The 11,632-nt window shown below is 26.7% G+C and overlaps 1 protein-coding gene across 3 annotated transcripts; it reads left to right on the forward strand.

Annotated features, from left to right (window-relative positions):
* The first annotated feature begins 2,089 nt into the window (after positions 1–2,089).
* On the forward strand, positions 2,090–11,182 carry LOC117208420 (lysophospholipid acyltransferase 5). Of its 3 annotated transcripts, none has more exons than XM_033449612.1 (9): positions 2,090–2,343; positions 2,778–2,944; positions 4,182–4,289; positions 4,711–4,833; positions 6,372–6,487; positions 6,677–6,847; positions 7,476–7,712; positions 7,897–8,205; positions 8,603–11,182. In XM_033449612.1, the coding sequence occupies exons 2-9, from the start codon at positions 2,860–2,862 to the stop codon at positions 8,876–8,878; spliced, it is 1,425 nt and encodes a 474-aa protein (XP_033305503.1). In that variant the 5' UTR covers positions 2,090–2,343; positions 2,778–2,859; the 3' UTR covers positions 8,879–11,182. The 3 variants fall into 3 exon arrangements, with proteins under 3 accessions (XP_033305503.1, XP_033305505.1, XP_033305504.1); XM_033449614.1 differs by lacking the exon at positions 2,090–2,343 and adding an exon at positions 2,652–2,722 and having other exon boundaries at positions 2,819–2,944; XM_033449613.1 differs by lacking the exon at positions 2,090–2,343 and adding an exon at positions 2,663–2,743 and having other exon boundaries at positions 2,819–2,944.
* Positions 11,183–11,632: the final 450 nt, after the last annotated feature.

Raw genomic sequence — 11,632 nt, forward strand, 5'->3', positions numbered from 1 at the left:
AAATTTGTTTTCCCCAAGATTCGTTAGAAGTTCCGAGATAAGGATGGGGGTACCACGTGGATTGGAATGTATGCAAATTCATTGGATGAGAATTGATGGAAGAAGGTGAACGCTCACGTCTATTGGTTAGACGATCAAGTTATTTATTGTCAATCTTAGTCATTAGCATTGCCTCTACATGTTCTTATAACGAAAAATAGAAAAAGTAGAATTATTATGTTATTATTAAATGATTAATGGCTCTTAATAATTGTCATTATAATTATGCATTTATTTTGGTTTGTATTATTGAATTTTATTAATTCTTATATTTTTAATTTTACCGTAATTGTTACATTCTTTATAATATAAACGTGTCCTTGTAAAAAGTAAAATGATGTATCATTTCTGGCGCCAATTTTAAATAGTTTACAATTAAAAGATCGATTAGTTTCGAGTTGTACATGATAGTGCAAATCTTCAAGAACAGAAAAAGCCCCCGCCAGTTACTATGTTACTTCTGAAAATTGTAGAAATTAAAGTCTACGAAGACTCCCTTTTACTTGTTAAATTGCTTTTTACAAAAACTAATAAACATTTGGGGATTAAATTTTGAATATTTTTCAGAATGACAAAAGCTACATTTTCATGATTTCCAACATCGCATTCTCAATTTTACATGTAGAATTGACAATTGAAAATAGTGCAGTTTTTGACGATTTTTATTTATTTACGGTTCAACGAATGTTTTTAACGACTACTATAATTTTCATTCGACTAAAGTACGTCAACTAAAGTGAGTTTTCACGATTCAATAACGTTTGATATTTTGGGAAGCATCATGGGAGATAAGAAATTCGATACTTGTTTACAGCGATTACAGCAATCTGATAGCCGGTAGCTAGCGACACTGGTTCACTTGACTTCTTAAGAACTGAATTTATAACATTTTACAATAATGAATGGCCGTATATGTAAGGTCATTGAATTCGTCTCAACGAACACCATCGTACGTACCAGGGAAAATCGGCATGCAACGATGAATAAATATTCATGCTAGTACAACTGACATGCCAAGTGTCAAGCATAGATAATTTTAATTCTAGATGGTATATGGAAAAATATTAAAATTATTGCATCATTCTACTGATATAGTATCGTTTGAATGAGAATATTCTCTTTCTTCTCTAAAAACAAATATGTGTAGTGAACATTTCTCCTTCTTTGGCAGTTTACGAATAGTTTCATTATTACGCAATTTTATAATTCTTATATTTGTCTACATCGGATAAAGAAGTACATAAGAACTTTCCCATAGAACCATAGGTTCTTGTAGCGTGGAACTCAATGGGTTTTTGTCTATACTAGTGTGCAACCAAACAGGCAGATCCCTAATTTTATAGGTTCTTGTATATACTAACGTTAGATAATCTCAGCATTTGGCCGCATGGTGCAGCACCAGTCTAAGAAGAACTAGGTCAATAAGCGTGAGTACTCTCTTTTGTCTCTGGCATAAATAATTTGTGCTGATTTAAATACGCTTTGAAAACAAACTAAATTGCGACAATTTTAAACAATATAGATTCATAAGTTTACTTATGTCCGGTTTTATTCTTTTTAAAAGAATTTTATGTTTGTAGTAAGCTTGTTAAGCTACATATTTTAACACTAATCTTATCAGATCCGGTGAAATGACCGGCTTCAAAGTATAATTTAAAGTTGTTCATTTATTGTTATTTCTTTTGTTCATCTGACTATGTAAATTTTTATATTATTTGATTTCTCAATTTGTATTAATATAAGAACGTTTGCAAAAGTTAGATGAACGAAATAAATAACAATGAATGTACAATTTTAAATTAAATTTTGAATACTTGAAATTTTGAAAATTTTTAATTTTGAATTTTGGTAAGCTTAGTGTTTTTATTTACTTTATGTTTTTATTTACTTTTAGCCATGGACAAGATATTTTACGATACGATATCGATACGATAGTACGGCTGAGTCATTTCGCGATTATGATACAATATCATTCACAGTTATACTACGTCACGGACGAAATATCTTGTGCGTTTGCTTATCAAAACAAAAATTATAATTACAGAAAAACAGACTAACGGGACATCTTAAAGATGGTGTAGTACGAATATTGTGTCGGGGGATAACCTCGTCCGTAACAATGTACAAACGGTATTTTGTCGCGAATAACTTGTCTGTGTCATCGTGTGAATGGTATTGTGTCACAACATATCTCGTCAATGGTTACGAAGTAGATAATGATTTATTTGACTTACTGCATATACTGGATTAGAAAAAATTTTTAATTTGAGGATTCTTGAAAGTAAACGTATGGTCTACTGGAAGATAACTGTTCCTTAATATGTTTAAGTATAATTGTTCGCAATATCGTTAATTAATATTTTAAATAATGTGAAATAGAAAGAAATAGATACAGAAAGTGTGATTTGTTTGACGTGAAATTTGTTTTCAGGTGTTCTTAAATATACCAATGTTTTGTTTTCAACTCTCTTTCAATTTTTTCTATAATATACTGAATAATTACTTTTTACTATTTCAACCATCCATTTCAATATGTAATTTTGTTCTATATACATGTCTTTTCTTTTTTGAAAAATTTTATTTGCAACTACCTAAAGTTTAATGAGTTTTAGAACACTATAACAAGGTTTCCATTCTTACCGTGGTTTGAGTATCGATTTCTTGATAACTATAGAAGTGACAGGTGACGTTATTGGTGCAGAATGTAAATTAAATTTTCTTTTTTACGTCTTCCATAGAAATAAATTTAATAATAACATTACGAAACTGATTTAAGAAGATAAAGCAACAGGATAAGAAACCATTTCGAAAGAATCAACAATGTCGAGCAGTATGTTGTTAAGCCTCTCGGAAACTTTAAATACATCCGAAGCTGCACTTCGTCTTCTTATCTCCATTTTTCTTGGTAATTAATGTCTTCAGAAGGACATTGCTTCCTTTTTTACGATTTTCATTTACAGTATTTAACGTCAATAAATTGGCGTATATAAAATACATGTATACATTAACCTATAGCCTGATCTCATTTTTGTTCGTTACATCAGTGATTGCATAATCAAATTGCACTTCGATTTACTTGTTATGTATTATGATTTCTTATGTATTCCTAGAAATAGTTTTCTAGATCTCAATTTGTCATTTTAAAATTGAAAATAGTATTTCCACAGTTTCGCAGTGTTTTGAGGTTGAAGGTTATGTATCCTACATTTTTGTTGCACATGCGTGCGTGATATATACTTTAATTCTCTCGTAAATTGGTCAAGATTATCCTAATAGTAACTATTGTAATAGGAAACAACACTTTTTATTATTTAGATTGTTTAATTTTGAATCCTAGTCTAAACTTTATACAGAAGTAATTGTATGTTACATTATAATATCTGTAATTTAGTCAGTTAGGATTTATTATTGATTTTGGCTATAAAGAAACATACAAATTGTTTATCTGATGTGTATACTGACTGGTTATATTAAAATTTATATTTGAACATATGTGTTATTATGTGTGTGTTTTAGTGATTGTAAGAATAAAAATAATTACTATTTACTTTAGTAGTAACTCCATTTCTCGTCCTAATCTGTCACATTTCTCTATTCCTGGTTTTATTTTATGCAAATTATTTTACGACGGAAATTGCAACATCATTGCAATATATATGATATTCTAGCTCAATGAAAGAATTTATATTTACAATTATAAATTATTTTCTTTGTTTTTCAATTGTGCAATTGTTGTGGATAAAAATATTGTTAATAATAACTATATAATATAATATAATAACTATATAATAAATAATAATAGCGTCCCAATTATCCGTATTGTATTTAAATTTCGTATCATTGATTACTTTTCACTTTATTATCGTCTCTTAAAACTAAATATGTTATGATTGTAAGCAAATAACAAATTGTCACGTACTGGTGTATTATTTTTAGATTAATTAATTAAATTATCATACTAATATTGTCATAGAGTTAATTAGTTGTAATATGACTAATTTCGAAGTTGATGAAAACGAATTACAAGTATCAATAATTGCAACTAGATATGAATTTAATTTATAAAATGTACATGAAATGAAACATTCGTAAAAATATTTCGATGAAACTCGAGAATAATACAATTATAACTGAACTTTCAGGATTACCCATCGCCCTTCTTCACAGATATACTTTGTACGGAAAATGTCCAGTTTTTCAACATATATTTTTTGCAACCTGTGGCGTTTTGATTTGCTTGTGGAATTATGGTAATTATTTTTCTTCAGAAAAATTTATTTAAATATTCGAAGAAGAATATTCGAGAAAAAGATTATTATTTCTTGAATTTTTTAAATACATTTTCATGTTTTGTCTTATATCTTTTATTTTATTTCAACTATGACGTTTACTTCTTCGAGGAAATGAATTGAAATTTTAGTGTGCAATATATTTGTTACTTTAAGAATTATTAAACTACGATGAATTATTCAATAGTAATTAAATCGGAAAGCAATTCGAAAATTATTTAAAGGTATTGATCGGCATACTAAAATAATTTTTCTTTTACGTATTGGAAAGACTTTATAAATTGATTGATTACTTGATAATAGTAGATGTAATTTTCATTCAAAAATATTTTGGATCAATTCTTTAAGGAACTAGTTGATCATAAGTATTGTGTACTTACAGGGCTCAATATACTTCACTCAGCTGCAGCAATGTATGTCACATATCGCGTCTTAAAACGCCTTGGTGGTTCCTCTTTATCTGTTGTCATTATTTTTGTCTTCAATATGGCTCATCTTCTATGCGGTATGAACAATTTATAGTACACTATTATTTATACTTATTTAACAGTTCGTGCGATTTTTTAAAAACATGTAAATTAATAAACAAACAACCTACCAATCTCCGGCAAAAAAAACATAGGAATAAAAGATATTTAACTTGTTCTATATAATTAGCTTCATTTTACTAAGAAAATGTTACCAATGTTTACAAATTATCCAGAAATCATGCGAACTATTATAAATTATAGTAAAAGTGTCGTTAGTTTTAATTGAGCGCGATTTAAAAAAATTATGTATGCATTTTTGCATAACATGTATTATTTCTTAAATAACGATGATAACTAATTTAATACGTTCGATGCGATACCGATTACTGCTAATCGGCAAAAGTTTCTCCGTTCACGTGACGTCGGTCATCGGTTAATGTTATGCAATGGATGTATAACAAGTGTACAACAGGTAATGTAGATCACATATATATATATATATAATATATAATTATATATTATATATGTATAATATGTAATTATATATTATTATTACATATATATATATATATAATATGTAATTATTATATATATATGTGTGTGTGTAATAATAATATATATAATATATATAATAAATATAATAATATATATTATATATGATATATATAACAATAAATATATTATACATATTAATAATATATATAATAATAAATATATATATATTTCATCATTTAATTTAATTTAAAATTATACGATTTTCTTGAAATTTAGTCCAAATTGATTCCACGTGGTGAATGTATTAATAATGTAAATAATTGATAAAGCGAATAATTTCACGTTTATTCAATAGTTGCATTACTTGGAACTAATACAATTTGATAGATCGTAATACTTAACGTGTGTAGATAATTGTAACTTCGTGGTACATGTTACCGTTTCACTTGAAATGATATATACAGGGTGTCCTGTAATATATGAGATTTAAAGATCGGTTCAGTACATGAAAAAAAAATGAAAAGAATTCATATAAACATCTGATAATGTTCTTTTCAATTTATCCTTATTCAAGTTACGGCGAGTTTCTTCTTCAACAAACTGTATCTGCTTACTTTCATAACAGACCAAATCTCTTTGCATATGAATGCAGGTCTGCAAATGTTTTGCCATTGATTGTCTTATTATGTCTAGTTGTCCAGTACTGTGCATAATAAAATTCAAACAAATCTATAACTAAACTTCCACCACGTTTTAGTTAAATAAGCAGGTTTAGCAATAGAAATATGTATATATATATAAATAATTTTTATAGATAGAAATAGATTTTTATATAGAAATATATATATATATAAATTGCTGGTTAAACAATTATATAATTGCCCGACTAAAGTGCAACAGAACATTCGAGTTAAATACTTTCCATAACATAAAAACAAGGACGAATAGAATTTTAATTTTAAATTCATCTATAAAATGATTTCTACATATTACAGAATACTCCTGTATCCACATGATAAATCGAAAATAATAAAGATATTATACATTAAAAAATAATATTCGTTTTTATCGTTTATAGGATATTATATGACAAGTACAGATGATTATGACATAAAATGGACTATGCCACAGTGTGTATTAACTCTGCGATTAATTGGTCTTGCGTTCAATTTGCTGGACGGTCAAAAACCCGAGGTACGTATAGAACAACAAATAGCGTAATACACGCGATGGAAATGTCTAATTAATAAATAAATAAATAGCCGAGTTAAAGAATCGAAGTTAAAATTTAAGTTAAATACAACAATTAAGAAGGGTGAATAAGAAACGAAGGAATTTTCCTTTCAGAAGGAAGAAGTTTAACTAATGACATTGCCGTTTTAGGAAAAATTGTCTGCATCGCAGAAACAAGTGGCCTTGAAAGAACAACCAACGTTTTTAGAGATTGCAGCATTTGCATATTTTCCAGGATCGTTTCTCGTTGGGCCACAATTTAGCATGAAAAGGTACTTAGACTATGTAAATGGACGATATACGATGGTCGATACGAATACTGTAAGTCATAGTAAAATACTAATTAAGTAATCGAAATGATTGTAAGAACTTTTTAATCGATACATAGGATGTCTCAGATCTTTCTCAACAAACGGTGCCGACATGTTCTATGAGTAAAACTAAGAGAAAAATATTACACAATCTCATAAATAATTCATTAACAGAATTACAACAAAAGGCTGATTTATCGCTCAATATATATATATATATATATTTTGAGAAGTAAACGAATACACGTCACAAACTAATATAAGGAATTTCTACTGCATTCACTGAAACGAATTATAATTAATAAAATATGTGATAAATCTCGTTTTTCACAGATATTAATTTTACATTCATGAAAATAGATAGCATTTTGAAGTAAGGCTAAAGTAAATGTTGTCAACCTATTTTCATATTGTGTTAAAGAAAAGAATTGTGTTTGTGTAAAAGAAATTAATCCATTATTATTACATACTTTGTATAATACTATGTTACTAAGATATTTTATATAAAACATGTTTACGTTTATGTAATATATTTTCTTACTTTAACTTTTGTAACATGGTGGCACACTTTCATCTATTGCCGTAAAACTCATGCAATATAATATAAAGAAAAAATAATTTATTTTTTGTATTTTTAGTTCTCTATGAAAGAAGAAATTGAACTTCTTGATTGTATCATTCCTGGTATTTCTCGAATGTTTGTCGGATTTATATACTTGATATTCTATCAATTAGGGACTTCATACATTCCCAATCAATATCTATTGAGTGCAGAATTCCGAGAACAGACATTCTTGAAACGTCTTTTTACGATTGGCTTTTGGGGTCATTTCAATCTGTATAAATATATTTCTTGTTGGTTATTAGCTGAAGGGGTAAGGAAAGCATGTATATATATATTTATAATATATACTTTTCTAGGTTTAAGCACTTAAAAAAATTATTGAGATAAATATAGATTACTAATCTATTGATCAACAAAATAATTTATAATTAAACAATGTTAACAATTATATATTATCGTTTGCTTTCAATCATAAAACATAATTTTTATTTTAGGTTTGTACAACTTTTGGTCTAACTTATAATGGAAAGGATGAGAAAGGTCGTCCTCTGTGGAATGGTTGTGAAAATGTTAAATTGTTAAAATTTGAAACAGCAACTCAGTTTAATGATTATATCTTATCATTTAATATAAACACTAATAATTGGTGTGCGGAATATATTTACAAGAGGTTGAAATTTCTGGGATCGAAAATATATAGTCAGTTTTTCACCCTGGCTTTTCTCGCAGTTTGGCATGGACTTCATTCGGGATACTATGTATGCTTCTTCCTCGAGTTTATTATCATGTATGCTGAAAAAGACGTAAGTTTGATATTAGTTTTACATCAAATAATCCTATATGCAATGATTAAGCAATTGGTTATTTACCTGGATGATGATCAGGTAAACGATTGTTTAATGGCTTACTTAAAAATGTTATAATTTATAAATTTAGTATTATATTCTTCTTGTTATTATATACTATATAATATATATAATATCATGTTTATTTTTGGTAGAAATATATATTGATATTAATGTCATATTTTCTCAAAATGTAATTTATTGAATTGTAACTTATAAAATTGGTCAGATAGATTAAATACATTAAGTAAGCCATTATTCAATTGATTAAATTATTATTAAAGTAGTTAATGAACTAATTATTTGTCAATTTAGTATCATTGCACTGAGTAAAATTTTGTATTAATTTTTGTAGTTATCTCAAATATTGAAGAGACAACAGAAATTACAAAGCTTATTAAACAGTCGTCCAGAACTTCAAATTCTCACATGGATTCTTATGCACATGTACACATTTATTTTTATGGGTTATTGTCTTGTTTGTTTTACATTTTTGTCATACCCTCGTTATCATCAGGTTTACTTTTCTATTTATTATTGTGGTCATATAATATATCTCTCTTATCCACTGATTTCACTACTTGTTAAAATATCTTTTCTCAAAAAGCGGTCTAAAAAGTTTGAACAATAATGTAAATGTAAAAAAGTTTCTGAATAAGTTTTATCTTTTTATTAATGATACTAAATATAAGGAAAGTGATTGAAATGAAATAATGAAGGGTACATTGTCTTCAAATACTGGAATTGCACATAATTTGTTGAAGTACAAGAAATATTTATAAACTATTTTTGAAAAGTGCCAATTAAGATAATAAAATATACAATACATTTTTTATAAATAGTAGAAGGTTGCAATTTCTGTATAAATAGAAGAAAATTTGTTTAAACTTCCAGAAATGACCTATTTATACTTTTGGAAATCTTTTTTTAAGAAGAAAAAGAAACGGAAAATTTCGCTAATCTTTAATCTTTTATTAAGCAAGAACTTAATAAATTTGCAATGTAGAAGTATGGTTTTTTAATCATACTTAATGCTTATATCTTGACATGTTCATTTTAGGTATTTGAGGAAACATTTTATTTTTGGAAATTATTTGTAATCTCATATTGTGATTAGTAGATATAAATAGATACTTAATACTACTTAAGGATTTATTTTGTGTGATATTGTACACTAAATATAAAAAATTACACCTTCCTCGATTAATAGGTGGAATTAACTTTTGAGCATGTACAAAATATTTTTTGTATAAACTTTAATACGTACAAAATATTTAAGGGAGCTATTACAAATATCTTTATTTTGATTGATGGGTTTTAAGAAAATTATTTCTTTTTATAAAAAGAACTGTGCTTAGCATCACTTTAGATATAATTTAAGAAATATAATTTAACACTATGCTAAAGTTTCTGTTCTTTTAAAAATATGATGCATTTAAAGATTGAAATGCGGAAAGGTATGATGTATGATTGATGATAATAAAGGTATGATTATACAAATAAATTAAATTATTGTTTGTAGTAATTTAAAAAGTTATTAAAATTTGTGAAATCAATTTTTCATTTTCGGTTAAATTATAATCAGAATCGTAAATGTTACAGATTCCACATGATTAAATTATTTAATATGTATCCTCATTGTAACCTTATATTGTTAAATATATTTGTATTTATAACCTTTTGAGTGCCAAAGATTATCGAAAAAATGTATGTATACAAAAATGTCAAATTGTGCGATCGCACTCGAGTGATTTATGGTTGTTTAAGTATTATAATCAGGTACTTACATACTATCCAAATTGAAACGGGAAGAATTATCGCATTATGTAGCACTTAAGATGTTCCATGCCAACCAATTTTCGGTAAAAGTTGAATTTTTTATTAAAATCATTGTCCCCATAGTGCATGTAAAACAAGTTTATAAGTGTTAAGATAAAGAAGTAAGTATGTACACTATGTGTAGTACATGTGGCTTGAATGGAAAAGTTACGTGAAAATAGTGTGGCATGGAAACCGTCAAACGTTTAAAAGTATTTACAAATTGATCAATTTAAAGCCAAATTATTTCTTTATCTTAAAAGAATAATATTTTAAAATAAATTCATGAATATTGAGTTAAAACTTAAGTTTAATTATAAGTATATTAAGTTTAATTATAAGATTGTAGAAAAGAGTGCATATTAAGTTGAGTACTAAGTTCGTTTATTTATAAATGCAAGACTCGTAGTAATTATTGAAATTTTCGGGTATAAGCTGTGCTTTAAAATATTCCGACATATATTTTATCAAGATAGCAGTTAGCTTTATTACGAATAAAAAAAGTCTACTCGATTTCTGTTCCATTTGGGTTCAGTGGACTTCTTGCTACAATGATGATGCTAATTAAACGAAACGTCGGAATAATTCTTCTAAAAGTTTATTTAACACGTTCTTTAAAAAATGTTCGATTGTTTCGAAAAATGTCCATCTCATGATTTCAATGGTTATGATAATTAAACATATCAGGTTAAGTTAAGTCCTCCAAGGATGTATATGATTGTACATAATTTAGTAAGTACTTCTGTATGTAGTATGTATTTTGTAATAGGTAAAGCTTTTCTGATGATGAGTGAGTGCAGCATTATTTTTGATATTTAATATTGCTTTATTTCTGGAAAGAGCAATGTAGGTTTTTAAGAAATAAACAAAACTAAAAATTTGTCACATATGGTAAAGATGTAGGTAGTAAATTTATAAATAATGTCTATTTGAGGAAGTAAAGACAAGTAAATAAAGCTTAATGTTAATCGAATACATATAATGGTTAAAAATGATATAAGATATTATAAAATTTTAAATATTTAACACAAATCATGTTAGTTTCTTGTATTTAAAGAAATTGAAGATCTGTGATTGAAATAATTAATTGGAACACAACAAATTATTTTGGACAGTGTTGATAAAGGAAAACACTAATCTAAACTGCAGTAACAATCTAAGAATGTATTTTTGATAAAATTGAGAAAGTGACTTTATTATAATGTTTTATCAGAAAAGCAGACAATTACTACTGATAAATATTGTGTATAAGTTAATCATAGACAATGAAAAAAGAAAATTAGTTACCATTATTTTTCACTAGAATAATGTTTCCAATGTAATTTGGTTGGAAATTTTTATGTTTTGAATATGTATTTACATAGAATTCTGAGAAAATATGTCCATATCGTTTTATAATAGGAAGGAAAGTTTTACAGTGATAAAGTAAAGAAACGATATAATTGCAAGCAGTAAAAAGTGATAAAATAAAATGGTTTATACTTCTTTTATTAGACATATTTATTTTGCAAGAAAAGGAATGAATTTACTACTCAATCTAATGTATTGCAAAGGAAATGTATAAATA

The sequence above is a fragment of the Bombus bifarius genome, unplaced genomic scaffold, assembly GCF_011952205.1.
Source record: "Bombus bifarius isolate JDL3187 unplaced genomic scaffold, Bbif_JDL3187 scf7180000008072, whole genome shotgun sequence".
Taxonomy (NCBI): Eukaryota; Metazoa; Arthropoda; class Insecta; order Hymenoptera; family Apidae; genus Bombus; species Bombus bifarius.

Excerpts from the sequence above, each read along its gene's own strand:
- LOC117208420 (XM_033449612.1), top strand. The coding sequence starts at position 2,860 with ATGTCGAGCAGTATGTTGTTAAGCCTCTCGGAAACTTTAAATACATCC. Across the intron at positions 6,488-6,676 it reads TGGACGGTCAAAAACCCGAG|GAAAAATTGTCTGCATCGCA; the intron begins GTACGTATAGAA and ends TTGCCGTTTTAG. Across the intron at positions 8,206-8,602 it reads TCATGTATGCTGAAAAAGAC|TTATCTCAAATATTGAAGAG; the intron begins GTAAGTTTGATA and ends TAATTTTTGTAG.